The 15149-nt window shown below is 39.3% G+C and overlaps 1 protein-coding gene across 1 annotated transcript; it reads right to left on the bottom strand.

Moving 5' to 3' along the window:
* Positions 1-263: 263 nt before the first annotated feature.
* LOC310725520 (uncharacterized protein) lies at positions 264-13567 on the bottom strand. Its single transcript, XM_083540538.1, has 15 exons — positions 13233-13567; positions 12652-13028; positions 11373-11474; positions 11198-11290; positions 10996-11088; positions 10817-10891; positions 5284-5385; positions 4753-4875; positions 4524-4622; positions 4321-4425; positions 2808-2927; positions 2585-2674; positions 2023-2106; positions 1468-1560; positions 264-420 (listed from the first exon to the last, which is right to left on the bottom strand). Exons 9-15 carry the CDS (start codon positions 4582-4584, stop codon positions 275-277), a joined length of 699 nt encoding a protein of 232 aa, XP_083396664.1. The 5' UTR covers positions 4585-4622; positions 4753-4875; positions 5284-5385; positions 10817-10891; positions 10996-11088; positions 11198-11290; positions 11373-11474; positions 12652-13028; positions 13233-13567; the 3' UTR covers positions 264-274.
* Positions 13568-15149: the final 1582 nt, after the last annotated feature.

Here is a 15149-nt window from a genome sequence, read left to right as displayed (position 1 = left end):
CTGCCTTGCTATCTCGTCCCTGTAACATATAGAGTACATCAGTAGGCAGATACACAAATTTTAAACAAAGCAGCTGTGTTCTATTTATTCATCTAGCTATCTATTTATTAATGAATCTATTTATTTATTTTAGTGTAACATTTAATTTCTTAAAGTTTGAATTGTATTTTATTTTTGTAGAAAGTTATACCAAAGTAGCCTTTAGTCATATATATATATATATATATATATATATATATATATATATATATATATATATATATATATTTTTTTTTTAATGAGTATAGAATGAACAATCAATTGCTTTTGCACTGTACTCACAGGCATCGTAGATCTGTAACGCGAGCCAAGCGGAAACAAACACCGTTTCAACTGGTAAAACGATCACACGGAGATCGCCGATAGTCCGTGCTCCTTTTTCTAGAAGCCAGCGATACAGTTACGTCTAAGTATAAAGCTGATCTTGTTAAATAAAAATGCATTGCATCGTGTTATTGCGTAGAAATTATATCACCATGTCCAGATGATCTGGAATTAAGTCGCACAGAGGGTAACATTTTTTATTTCCAATCAGAAGGTTGTGGTTTTAAATCCCACCACCACTAATCTGCCACTGCTGAGACCCTGAGAAAGACCTTTAACCCTCAAATGCTTAGTTGTATGAATGAGATCATTGTAAGTCGCTCAGGATAAGGGCCTCTTAAAAATGCCATAAATGTAAAATGTGTGTCTCTCTTTTGAATTTCCCTCTGGGATGAATAATAAAGTGATGTCTGTTCTTAAATAAATGGTGTAAGCAGTGAACATTCTAGAATTGTCATGCCCCCCAACCCTATACTTACATTTACATGTTCATCAGTTGACAGGTTTATCAAGAGCAACAGTAACATCTCTCATTAATACTGTACGGCTGAGCTTGATGGTTAAGGGCCTTGCTCAAGAGGCCCGGCAGTGCTTTTGGGATTTGAACACACAACCTTCTGATCAGAAATACAACAGCTTAAATACTGAGCTACCACTTAACTTAGATGTGATGGTCCATTTGAGAAAAATAGGAATAATCCCTTGCTCATGTACAAAAACAGTGTTCCTATCGTTAGAATTACATTTATGCATTTCATTTATCACATTCATACATATGAGCAGATATGGGGGTAAGGGCCTTGCTCAGGGGCCCAGAAGTGGCAACTTGGTGTTGCTGGGATTTGAAGTCACGACCTTCGGAGTCAAAGTCGAATGACAAACACTAAGCTCCCCAATTATTATGTCTATGGCCACTAACCCTGTGTCTTTGAGCTAAACTAAATACAATTTGATTTGATTTGATTTGATAAACTTCTTAACATATTACTAATTGGTTTCCAGTGGAACCCATTGGTGGTATATCAACATATTTACCTAATATGCATTATATATTCAAAATAAGACAATTCGATGTCAAAATTTTCTTATGAAATCATACATTACCTGCTTTCAGGATCAGTTCTGCGATGAGAGCAATTGCATTTACAGTACTGAGACCTACAGCTCCAAACATGTAGACCATAGCATGAAGAAACTCTGAAATTTCAAATAAAATCAGTTGTGATTATTTTGATGATTCAGTAATAAAAACAAGAGAAAAGCTAACATTATTACAAATAAGACACTTCCTTGTTCATTTAGTTCTTTTCCTGTTCTATATTTTGTTTATCTTTAAGGAAATCGATTTTTAGCATCATTATGAACAACTGTTCTCAGTCGATTTACTTTTAAACCGCTAGCAATTATTTTTTATTATGACTGACCCTTGGATTTGTACACAAGTTTAAGTAATACTGTGATTATCATGTTTAACCTTTTTTCTTTGATTGCTCTTTTGCTTTGGATCTTCGTTTTGAAACATATTCGATTCCTCTTAGTTTAGACTTCAGGTAAATATACCTCCTAGAAATGCATCCTTACAATATCCTGAGGTCCTGTTTGTTTAATCATGACATTATGATAATTGACAGGAGAAGTCAAGATAATGAAGAGATTTACCTGGTAAATATACGGGATGCTTAAACAAACATGTTGCCGCCAAAACATGTATGAATGGCGTGAGAGCCAGATATCCAGCAAGATCTGGAACGGCATTCAAATATATTACCATTATACATACCATTATAAATACCATTTTTATTTGTAAATATATGATTCAAATATGATTTCTAATGCACAGTCTTATAAGGATTTTGGTGCTGAATCAGACGCTAATGGAAAACAAAAACATTATTGTGTCCAGTCTTACCCAAACATCTCCTGTCTGTCTGTCAGTCTGTCTGTCTGTCTGTCTGTCTGTCTGTCTGTCTGTCTGTCTGTCTGTCTGTCTGTCTGTCTAGTTATCTATCTACATTTAACCCCTTCAGGGTTGTCCAAAGGTATTAACAAAATATTGCAAGCTTACTGTATAGCAATTAGTCTGTTACACCTTCTTTAGATAGTAGATAAACTACATACTAAAAAAATGTTTCATGTAGTTTAACTGCAGTTTAACTGTGTACAGCGGCATCCTGCACTATTCAACAATTGAGGAACAATTAATATTGCAATTATTTTGTACCTTTCACTTCGATGATTTTTTGTACATAATGAAAGTACACTATTCCATGCACAATTATTAGAAGTGCAACAATGACACTGCAGCAAAAATCTGAAAACAAACAAAAACAACATACAAAAAAATAAAATGATCAAATGATTATAAATTATAGTGGAACCAGTATTGTGCATGGATTGGACCAGTAATGTGCATGGATTGAAAAAAAAATGCTTCTTTGACTTACATTCTATTTTTCTCCATTGAGGGCAGCATCCTGTATTCTGTCCTCGGTAGTGACGCAATAGACAACTCAAAACTAACCATGCAAATATGAACAATATACCTTCAAACGCAATCATCCATCCTGCAATATAAAAAAATTAATTTTAAGCTCATGAGATTAATAATAATTAGGTAAAAACCACTGTATATATAAATAAATTAGAATATAATTAAAAAGTTTATATATTTTTGTAATATAATACAAAAAGTGAAACTTGTATATTATATAGATTCATCACACACAGACTGATATATTTCAAGTGTTTATTTCTTTTAATTTTAATGATTATGGCTTGCAGCTAATAAGATCCCAAAATTCAGTATTTCAGAAAATTTGAATATTGTGAAAAAGTTCAATATTGGAGATTTGTGGTGTACCACTCTAATCAGCGACTTATATTCAAACACTGCAAAGGTTCCCTGAGCCTTTAAATGGTGTCTTATTCTGGTTCAGGCTCCACAATCATGGGGGAAGACTGCTGACTTGACAGTTGTTCATACCGCGATCAATGACACCATGGAGGGTAAGACACAAAAGGTCATCGCTGAAGCTGCTGTTTACAGAGAGCTGTATCCAAGCACATTAATGAAAAGTTGAATGGAAGGAAAAAATTTGGTAGAAAAAGGTGAAACGAAGCCTCTTTAAGAATTTGGGGAGATTCACAAAGAGTGGACTGCAGCTGGGGTCACAGATGTTTCCATGGGCAACAACTGATGCATTTTTTGTGTCAAGCCACTTCTGAACCGGAGACAACGTCAGTGACTTACCTGGGCAAAGGACAAAAAGGACTGGACTGTTGCTCAGTGGGCCAAAGTCGTCTTTTCAAATGAAAGGAAAGATAATTTTGCATTTTATTTGGAAATAAAGGTCCCAGAGTCTGGAAGAGAAGAGGAGAGGCATAGAATCCAATTTGCTTGAGGTCCAGTGTAAAGTTTGCACAGTCAGTGGTGGTTTAGGGAGTCGTCTCATCTGCTGGTGTTGGTCCACTGTGTTTTATCAAGTCCAAGGTCAGCAGAACCATCTACCCGGAAGTTTAAGAGCACTTCATGCTTCCCTCTGCTGTACCAAGTATTTTGTACATATATAGTAAATAAACATACTTTCCAGAAGACCAACAATTCACTAAAATGTTTTTTTACTTATAAAGTATTCCATTTCTTTGAGATTGTAAATTGGTGGGATTTTGTGAGCCACAATCATAAAAAATGTAAGAAACAAACACTTGAAATATATTAGTCTGTGTTTGATGAATCTATATAATATATGAGTTTGACTTTAAGTATTGAATTACTAAAAATAGACCAACCTTTTAATTATATTCTATTTTGATGAGACGCACCTGTACATTCAACAATTTCATAAAAAAAAAAAAATGCATGTTTCAAACAAAGAAATAAATAGTCAATAAAATACAGTGTTACCAAATATTTTCTAACTGGTTGTACATTTGCATTCTCATTATAAAAGTTCTTACCTCTTTTATCAAATTCTGGTAATGTAACAGACAAAAGAATGTAAATACAAATGACGTTTAGGCTGAAAACAGTCACGATAATAGATGACAGAGCAATTTGTACACCTGTGAAGGTAAAATAAATATATCATACGTTGTGTGTTGAAACGCCTTTTCAGCTTATAGTGAATTATATTGATTCCAGTCCCAGTTATGATACTTACAGCTAAAAGCTTCTCCTTGGAAAAAGTGTTTTTGTAGTGAGAGGACCATCAGCATCACCATGACAGGAGGTGCTAATGCATAAATTGCCTCAGTGATGTCTAAAGGATTGAAGAGAAATACAGAGTTAGCCAAACATTTTTTTCCTATGTATAATGTATAGATGATGACTGAGATGATGTTTGGTAGAGATTATGAGAGGAATACAAATAATGTATGAAGTAAACAGACCTGCATTGTATTACGATACTCACAGATGTGAAGGGTCTCGATTGCTGCTGAGTAGAAATCCAAACAGGACCAGGTTAAATATTTCTAGACACACAGTCTGGTGCAGCCGGAGACCATAGACAGCTGTAGACAAATGAGGGAACGAATCGTATTATCTAAAACTTTCTTTCGGCTTCTTCCATTAGGGGTCGCCACAGCGGATCCTCCGCATGTTTGATTTGGCACATGTTTTTACGCTGGATGCCCCTCCTAACGCAACCCTCCCCATTTATCCGGGCTTGGAACTGGCACTGAGAGTGGCTGGGGTTGGTTCCCTGACCGGGGATCGAACCCGGGCCGCAGCGGTGAGAGCGCCGCATCCTAACCACTAGACCACCAGGGAACCAACTAATCTTATTATATGTATATATAACTTAACAATAGCAGCTCCTTAAAGTCAAACCCTGAAGCTGTGTGGTGGCAATGCTCCCCCTTTTAACTAGTGTGTCAAACAATTACAGAAGATACATACAGTATCAGTACATATCTTACCTAAAACAATAGCACTGATGAAAGTCCCCACTGCAAAGATGATCAGTACTGTTACTGTGTGTCCTGCTGTTCTCTGTATCATAGCAACATTTCCAAAGAAAACTAAATAAGAGATTAAAAAAATATATATATATATATATCTTCTTCTTCTTCTTCTTTCGGCTGCTCCCATTAGGGGTCGCCACAGCGGATCATCCGTCTCCATACCACCCTGTCCTCTATATCTGCCTCTTTTACACCAACTACCTGCATGTCTTCCCTCACCACATCCATGAACCTCCTCCTTGGCCTTCCTCTTTTCCTCCTACCTGGTGGCTCCATCTTCAGCATTTTTCTACCAATATAATTCATGTCCCTTCTCTGCACATGTCCAAACCATCTCAATCTCGCCTCCCTCACCTTGTCACCAAAACATCCTACATGTGCTGTCCCTCTAATAAACTCATTTCTAATCTTGTCCATCCTCGTCACTCCCAACGAAAACCTCAACATCTTCAGCTCTGCTACCTCCAGCTCCACCTCCTGTTTTTTACTCAATGCCACTGTCTCTAATCCATACAACATCGCAGGTCTCACCACAGTCCTATAAACTTTCCCTTTCATTCTTGCAGATACTCTTCTATCACAAATCACTCCTGTCACTCTTCTCCACCCACTCCACCCTGCCTGCACTCTTTTCTTTACTTCCCTAACACACTCTCCATTACTTTGCACTGTTGACCCCAGGTACCTGAACTCCTCCACCTTCTCCACCTCTTCTCCCTGCAACCGCATCACTCCACTGCCCTCCCTCTCATTCACACACATGTACTCTGTCTTACTCCTACTGACTTTCATTCCCCTTCTCTCCAGCGCATATCTCCACCTTTTCAGGCTCTTCTCAACCTGCTCTCTACTCTCACCACAAATCACAATATCATCTGCAAACATCATAGTCCAGGGAGACTCCTGTCTGACCTCGTCCGTCAACCTGTCCATCACCACTGCAAACAGGAAAGGGCTCAGGGCCGATCCTTGATGCAGTCCAACCTTCACCCTGAACCAGTCTGTCGTACCTACTGCACACTTTACTGCCGTCACACTGTCCTCATACATGTCCTGCACCACCCTCACATACTTCTCTGACACACCTGACTTCCTCATACAATACCACAACTCCTCTCTCGGCACCCTGTCGTACGCTTTCTCTAAATCCACAAATACACAATGCAGCTCCTTCTGTCCTTCTCTATACTTCTCCATCAACATCCTCAAAGCAAATAAGGCATCTGTGGTGCTCTTCCTCGGCATGAAACCATACTGTTGCTCACAGATGGTCACCTCTTCTCTCAGCCTGGCTTCCACTACTCTTTCCCATAACTTCATGGTGTGACTGATCAACTTAATTCCCCTGTAGTTACTGCAGGTCTGCACATCTCCCTTATGCTTAAAGATCGGTACCAGCACACTCCTTCTCCATTCCTCAGGCATCCTCTCCCCTTCCAGAATCCTGTTAAACAATCTGGTTAAAAACTCCACTGCCATCTCTCCTAAACATCTCCACGCTTCTACCGTTATGTCATCTGGTCCAACCGACTTTCCATTCTTCATCCTCTTAATCGCTGCTCTCACTTCCTCCTTACTAATCCTATCTACATCCTGCTTCACCAACTCCACATCCTCCAACCTTCTCTCTCTCAGATTTTCCTCATTCATCAGCTGCTCAAAATACTCCCTCCATCTTCTCAACACACTCTCCTCACTAGTCAACACATTTCCCTCTCCATCCTTTATTGCTCTAACTTGCAGTACATCCTTCCCAGCTCGGTCCCTCTGCTTGGCCAATCGGTATAAATCCTTTTCTCCTTCCTTAGTGTCCAACCTCTTATACAGTTCCTCATATGCCTTTTCCTTGGCTTTCGCCACATCCCTTTTAACCTGCTGCCGCATCTCCTTGTACTCCTGCCTACTCTTCTCATCACTCTGTCGATCCCACTTCTGTTTTGCCAATCTCTTTCCCCTAATGCTCTCCTGCACTTCCTCATTCCACCACCACGTCTCCTTGTCTTGCTTTCTATTTCCAGATGTCACACCAAGTACTTTTCTAGCTGCCTCCCTCATCACTCCTGCAGTAGTTGCCCAATCATCCGGCACCTCTTCACCACCACCAAGCCCCTGTCTGACCTCTTCCCTGAACCTCACACTACACTCTTCCTCCTTCAGTTTCCACCATCTTATTCTTCTTTCAAACCTTACTTTCCTCCTCTTCTTCTTCGCCTCCAAAACCATCCTACAGACCACCATCCGATGCTGTCTAGCTACACTGTCCCCCGCCAACACCTTACAGTCTCCAATCTCCTTCAGGCTGCATCTCCTACACAGAAGATAATCCACCTGTGTGCACCTTCCTCCACTCTTATACGTCACCCTATGATCCTCCTTCTTCTTAAAATACGTGTTCACCACTGCCATTTCCATCCTTTTAGCAAAATCTACCACCATCTGCCCTTCCACATTCCTCTCCTTAAAACCATACCTACCCATCACCTCCTCATCACCTCTGTTCCCTTCACCTACATGCCCATTAAAGTCTGCCCCAATCACCAATCGTTCTTTCCTAGGTACACCATATACCACTTCATCTAATTCACTCCAGAATCTTTCTTTCTCCTCCATCTCACAGCCAACTTGTGGAGCATAGGCACTGATGACATTTATCATCATCCCTTCAACTTCCACCTTCACGATCATCACCCTATCAGAAACTCTCTTCACCTCCACTACACTCTTACTGTACGCTTCCTTCAGAATCACCCCTACACCATTTCTCTTTCCATCCACACCATGATAAAACAGTTTAAACCCACCTCCAATGTTCCTGGCCTTACTCCCTTTCCACTTGGTCTCCTGAACACACAACACATCTACCTTTCTCCTCTCCATCATATCAGCTATCTCTCTCCCTTTACCCGTCATAGTACCAACATTTAAAGTACCAACCCGAACCTCTACTCTCCTACACTGCTCCTTTTCCTGCCGTCTCTGTAGACGCCTTCCTCCTCTCCTTCTCCTCCTTCTCCTCCTTCGGCCAACAGTAGCCCAATTTCCACCGGTACCCTGTCGGCTAACGATACCTGTGGCGGTCGTTGTTAACCCGGGCCTCGACCGATCCGGTATGAAATTCTCATTTGTGATCCGCATATTTGATTTGGCACATGTTTTACGCTGGATGCCCTTCCTAACGCAACCCTCCCCATTTACCCGGGCTTGGGACCGGCACTAAGAGTACACTGGCTTGTGCCCCCCTAATGGCTGGGTTAAATATATATATATATATATGGGTTATATATAGGCCATATATAGGTTCAACTATAGGGTATAGGGTAAACAATTTGTCAGTCATGTGTAACATAACTACTGTAATGACTAAAAAAAGAAAACATTTATTTGTACCCACTATCTTTTGTTAGGTTTATAACGTTATTTTTATATTTTATATTTTATGGCGTGGCTACCGTAACAACCTGTGCAGTGTGATTTGTTTCTGTAGGTTGTACTGGATTCCATCTAGTCTGGAATCCAGGTCATGTCTTCCTGCTCTGCTCTGACTGGCTCTCACTTATCTGTGCTAAGTTGGGTTCCAATATTTCCTTGCTTTAAACTGTTATGGTGTACTGTATAGGTGCTATGAACTTTAGGGACTGCTGATTGTGTTAAAATATTAAGCAAGGGATGCAAATACTAATTGGACACTGACTATTTGAGCTGTTTGTCTAGGCTTTAGGCCCAGAAACCGGTGAATGGTATACAGTGAGGAAAATTATTTAAATATAAAAGTATTTGAACACCCTGCTATTTTGCAAGTTCTCCCACTTAGAAATGATAGAGGGGTCTGAAATTGTAAGTGCATGTCCACTGTGAGAGACATAATCTAAAAAAAAAAAATCCAGAAATCACAATGATTTTTTAACTATTTATTTGTATGATACAGCTGCAAATAAGTATTTGAACACCTGAGAAAGTCAATGTTAATATTTGGTACAGTAGCCTTTGTTTGCAATTACAGAGGTCAAACATTTCCTGTAGTTTTTCACCAGGTTTGCACACACTGCAGGAGGGATTTTGGCCCACTCCTCCACACAGATCTTCTCTAGATCAGTCAGGTTTCTGGCCTGTCGCTGAGAAACACAGAGTTTGAGCTCCCTCCAAAGATTCTCTATTGGGTTTAGGTCTGGAGACTGGCTAGGCCATGCCAGAACCTTGAGATGCTTCTTACAGAGCCACTCCTTGGTTATCCTGGCTGTGTGCTTCGGGTCATTGTCATGTTGGAAGACCCAGCCTCGACCCATCTTCAATGCTCTAACTGAGGGAAGGAGGTTGTTCCCCAAAATCTCGCAATACATGGCCCCGTTCATCCTCTCCTTAATTCAGTGCAGTTGCCCTGTCCCATGTGCAGAAAAACACCCCCAAAGCATGATGCTACCACCACCATGCTTCACAGTAGGGATGGTGTTCTTGGGATGGTACTCATCATTCTTCTTCCTCCAAACACGTTTAGTGGAATTATGACCCAAAAGTTCTATTTTGGTCTCATCTGACCACATGACTTTCTCCCATGACTCCTCTGGATCATCCAAATGGTCATTGGCAAACTTAAGACATGCCTGGACATGTGCTGGTTTACGCAGGGGAACCTTCCGTGCCATGCATGATTTCAAACCATGACGTCTTAGTGTATAATCAACAGTAACCTTGGAAACGGTGGTTCCAGCTCTTTTCAGGTCATTGACCAGCTCCTCCCGTGTAGTTCTGGGCTGATTTCTTACCTTCCTTAGGATCATTGAGACCCCACGAGGTGAGATCTTGCATGGAGCCCCAGTCCGAGGGAGATTCACAGTCATGTTTAGGTTTTTCTATTTTCTAATGATTGCTCCAACAGTGGACCTTTTTTCACCAAGCTGCTTGGCAATTTCCCTGTAGCCCTTTCCAGCCTTGTGGAGGTGTACAATTTTGTCTCTAGTGTCTTTGGACAGCTCTTTGGTCTTGGCCATGTTAGTAGTTGGATTCTTACTGATTGTATGGGGTGGACAGGTGTCTTTATGCAGCTAACGACCTCAAACAGGTGCATCTAATTTAGGATAATAAATGTAGTGGAGGTGGACATTTTAAAGGCAGACTAACAGGTCTTTAAGGGTCAGAATTCTAGCTGATAGACAGGTGTTCAAATACTTATTTGCAGCTGTATCATACAAAGAAATAGTTTAAAAATCATATATTGTGATTTCTGGATTTTTTTTGTAGATTATGTCTCTCACAGTGGACATGCACCTACGATGACAATTTCAGACCCCTCCATGATTTCTAAGTGGGAGAACTTGCAAAATAGCAGGGTGTTCAAATACTTATTTTCCTCATTGTATATTGTGAAACATGGCCATCTTGTTCTTAAAAGTTGGTTTGCTCTAGACAGATGCAAACAATCGCTCAAAAACTTCTAGACCTACTCTAGGTGTGCTTTTCTGACATACCTATACTTACTTTGCTCTAAACTTACTTGAACATGTGGCCATTGTTACAGTTGAATGATAAAGTGGAACAGCCAAAGCCTTTACTGCTTTCTGTAGGCAGTCTGTGAAATAAAACGTTTTGTTTGCATTAAATATACATCTCAAGATCATTCAAAGATCAAGGCAAAGGAATGATGTTCTTCTCTAAGAGAGTAAATGTAATTACTTGGTAACTTGTTGAGATAAGTAGATGTTTTCAGCAGCATGAGAGGCCTCATGAGATTGACACTTGAACAAGCAATGATCTCTGGGGGTAAGGCTAGGAGGGAAAAAAAAAACAAATGACAATCAGGTCCTGGATAATGAAAGGTGTGTATGTTAACAGAGGAAATGTATATGTTAACAAAGGAAAATTACCCTGAGATTACCTTCTGTTGACCACAAGATAAAAGCTGCAAACATGCAGATGTTTGGACAAAGGATCAGAAAAATGTGCATTGTCAAGTCTTTTGAATTAGAACCTAAGAAAGTGATTTTAAAAAGTAAAATGTTAGAGTATTCATTATTACATAATATATTTATTGTCAGTGTTTAATAAAATACCTTTCTTTCTCAGTAGGTTCCAAACAGGACCAAAAAATCCCACTGCAAGCACCAGCGCAACAGAGCAAAGAACAAATATTGATATATGCGGTGTGGTGAAACCTGTGAATAAATGATAGTCATTTATTTGCAAGACTTCAGCATTACATAGTTCATAGGGTCATTTTCAGTAAGAGTTCTACAGATAAACCAGTGGTCATGCTGGGAAAGTTCTATTTCATCCCTTCTAACTATAAGGGCAGGTGTTTCCGGGACATGGTACATTAGTATCAATATAATCTTTATGAACTCTTCTGAAGTTGCCTGTCGTGGAGGTCTGTGGTGCATCTACCTGGGCATTGACACACACACACACACACACACACAAACACACCTTCCCAGATCTTACAAAGGATGTAAAACGTCTATAAACCCTTGCTCATCCTGTATAATTAACCTCCTTTGTTTGCACTGAACTTTATTTATTTTAATGTTCGGTCACTAACATACAGCAAGGCTCCAAAGGGTATGGAAATAATTTATTATAGTGTTATCCACTCATAACGTGATCACAGTTACACAACAAGGTATGCTGATTTTATAACACCACATCTGGCAGTTAACTACATAAAGTAACGTTATTTGCATGTCAACATTATTTCTTGAATTTCTACATGGCCTAGTTCACTACATTTTTATTATTTATTTTTAGATTTAGATGATTGAGTTTTCTTTAAAGCCTCTGAACACCAAAGGAGAGTTTGTTCAAATATTCATGCATAACAAAAATGCATACCATCTGTTGTACAACAAGACAAAAGGACATATGCTAATCCTGTTGCTTAGAAACTAATCTGCAACCTTAGGCTTTGGCTATTGTATCGTGTTACAGATTGGCTGCCCTGCTGTCTCTCTATTTAAGGCTTCATCAAGAAAAAAAATATATTCCGAGCACATGAACACCGTTATGCTGAATTATTAATAAAGTCCTGCTATTAAAATTTTAAGTTCTGAAATGATTTACTTTGGAAATCTACCCATCCTGAGGATTTCATTCATCTGGGGTGGGATTATTGTTTTTTTCTGAGACTCAGTCACAGCTCAGTGGGTGGGAAATGCTTTTTTATATTCCCATTATTTTTCCAGAGAACACCATTCCATCAGGAATGATCACTGTGCGTTGTTTTTTTTTCGTATTTAAAGTGAAATTTCACCTACTCACACTTCCTTTCAGGTTCTGGAAATTCTAACATGTGACGAATGAGTTGATTAGTAATTTCCGACTGGTAAAGCATATTACCTACGCCATCCAGATTCACACAGATCCGTGTAGACCTGTTCATAGCAAAGACCTCACATATGTATGTTCCTTTATCCCCAGCTGTACATCCATCAGCTTGAGTGAGAAGTTCCCTTTGGAGATTTCAGAAGAAAAGAGCTCAACTCTTTTCTTGTACCTCTCATGTGAGGAATCAGAGATGGTATGATTGGTTTGATAAAGCAGGACAAGGACATTTTGGTCTCCGTCTTCCCTTTTCCAGTTCACTTGTTCTATGTTTTTGGCTGGTACTTGCAAATCTACTGAACAGTTCAGTATGACCTCCTCACCCTTGTAGGCAAAGGTGGCTGAGTTTGTCCTGGGCATCACAAGACATTCATGGCCATAGACATGGAGACCTGGATAAAGACCAAACATTACATTGATCCATGCATGTATAAAAGCATAAATATTTTTTTTTTATAATTGTTAGTTCTATAGCTTGTGAATAGCATGTTACAAAATCTCTAAGGATTCAAGATTGTACATTGAGTGCAATAAGTTCTTATTCACGTACTTGAAAATGTTATTATTCTGAATATTTAAGAAAAGAACTGGCTTACCTTCATGTCCCATAGCAAAAAACATCAATAAACCTACTGGCAAATACATCTACCTTGTTGTCTGTTGCATCAGTTTCAACACAACTGCAAGATTTATAACAAACTTAGTCATTTTAATTGCATTATGCAATGAGAGCATGTCTAAACTAGTTGAATATTTTGGAAGAACAAAAACCAAAAAAAAAACAGGGAAATGTGCCAAATAGCAAAGTCTACACCTGCAAACTACAAGCTTTGATGGACACAAGTAAGTGCAATTCAAAATCATAAATGATCAACAAATATAAAATACATTAGCAATGCACTAAGCTATTGGATGGTTAATGAGAAAATAAGTTTTTTTGTATATAGAGTATTTCTGTATTTTAAAACTGAAGATACCTGGTTGAACTACCTTCTTAAAATATGAGTTGTGCAAGAGGCAGGTGCAATTAGATCACAAAGAGATTTTGGCAGATGCTATAACCAACTCAGCATTGGTTGTCTGTGCATTTCACACCTAGGTCTTCAGTGGTGTCCTATCTGAATCGATTTACCTCCTAATACCATCATTAGGACACCACAGCTATGGAAACCATTATTATTAAACAGAAACACAGTATAACAGTGAGAATGAATGGCATTACTAAAGCAAAAAACCTAATTAACACAATTCAACAAGTCTCCTTTCACTGCAGCCACAACTGCACTGCCCACTTCATTCTCTAGCAGAAGACAGGTTTTCTGTGCATTTTCCCCAGGATTTGACATGAAGGCACATGGTGTGTTTTTGTGCATATTTTAGAGGAAAGAAAATGCAAAAGTATAAATAGTTCACAAAAAAGCTTATAAACGTTTTTTAACTGTTTTGGCTGACCTTTCCTCACAATGTCCATCTTGAAAATGCCCTTGTATGACTGGTCAAATTAATTTCTTCTCATCTGTCAGCCACTGTGGAATGAAAAAACAACTATTAAATCTACATGAATATATTTGCGGTTTGCGAGCTCTGACTATCCAATCAAAGGACGGGAAAACAGTTATTGTACCCACATTAGATGGCCCCAGTTTCAGCAACTCAAAATCTGATTGGTTAAAGCAACAGATTTTGACCTGTGATGTGGTGGAAATATGATTGAAACGAAACTCAAACCTAAACAGACATTACAGGAAGCAGTGTGAGGCTATGACAAAGAGAATAGACTATTGGGAATAATTTAATACATATTAATGGAAAGATATTAAAATGTAAGTCAGTGATTCTGATGGCATTTAGGCCAGCAGTGAAGGTCTTGCTGGCCCAGACGACTCGACACTGCTAGCCAGATGCATTAACCTAACATTAAATATGCATTAACCTACCACTGAGCCTTTGATCTAGTAATCCAACATTAGGGGCATTTTAGCATGAAACAGTTTTATGTATGCAAAGATGCTTAATTGAACCAAATGGCCAGACTGGCTTGATCTGGCAGAAACCCTATAACAACTTAAATAACAACTGCTTACAATCATAGTGGGCAGAAAATCAAATAAACTATAAGCAAAATAGAGTAAGCTCATACTGTCTAAAGTACAGGATGTCCCAAAACTGATTCCTAAAGAAAACCCTGCCTGCACTCTTTTCTTCACTTCTCTAACACACTCGCCATTACTTTGCACTGTTGACCTCAGGTACCTGAACTCATCCACCTTCACCTCTTCTTCCTGCAACCACACCCCTCCACTGCCCTCCCTCTCATTCACACACATGTACTCTGTCTTACTCCTACTGACTTTCATTCCCCTTCTCTCCAGCACATATCTCCACCTCTCCAGGCTCTTCTCCACCTACTCCCTACTCTCAACACAAATAACAATATCATCCGTAAACATCATAGTCCATGGACACTCCTGTCTGACCTCATCTGTCAACCTGTCCATCACCACTGCAAACAG

Source organism: Silurus aristotelis (genome assembly GCF_946808225.1).
Source record: "Silurus aristotelis genome assembly, chromosome: 4".
In the NCBI taxonomy this organism is placed as follows: Eukaryota; Metazoa; Chordata; class Actinopteri; order Siluriformes; family Siluridae; genus Silurus; species Silurus aristotelis.
The sequence above is the reverse complement of the archived record's forward strand: the minus strand, read 5'-3'. Positions and strand labels throughout refer to the sequence as shown.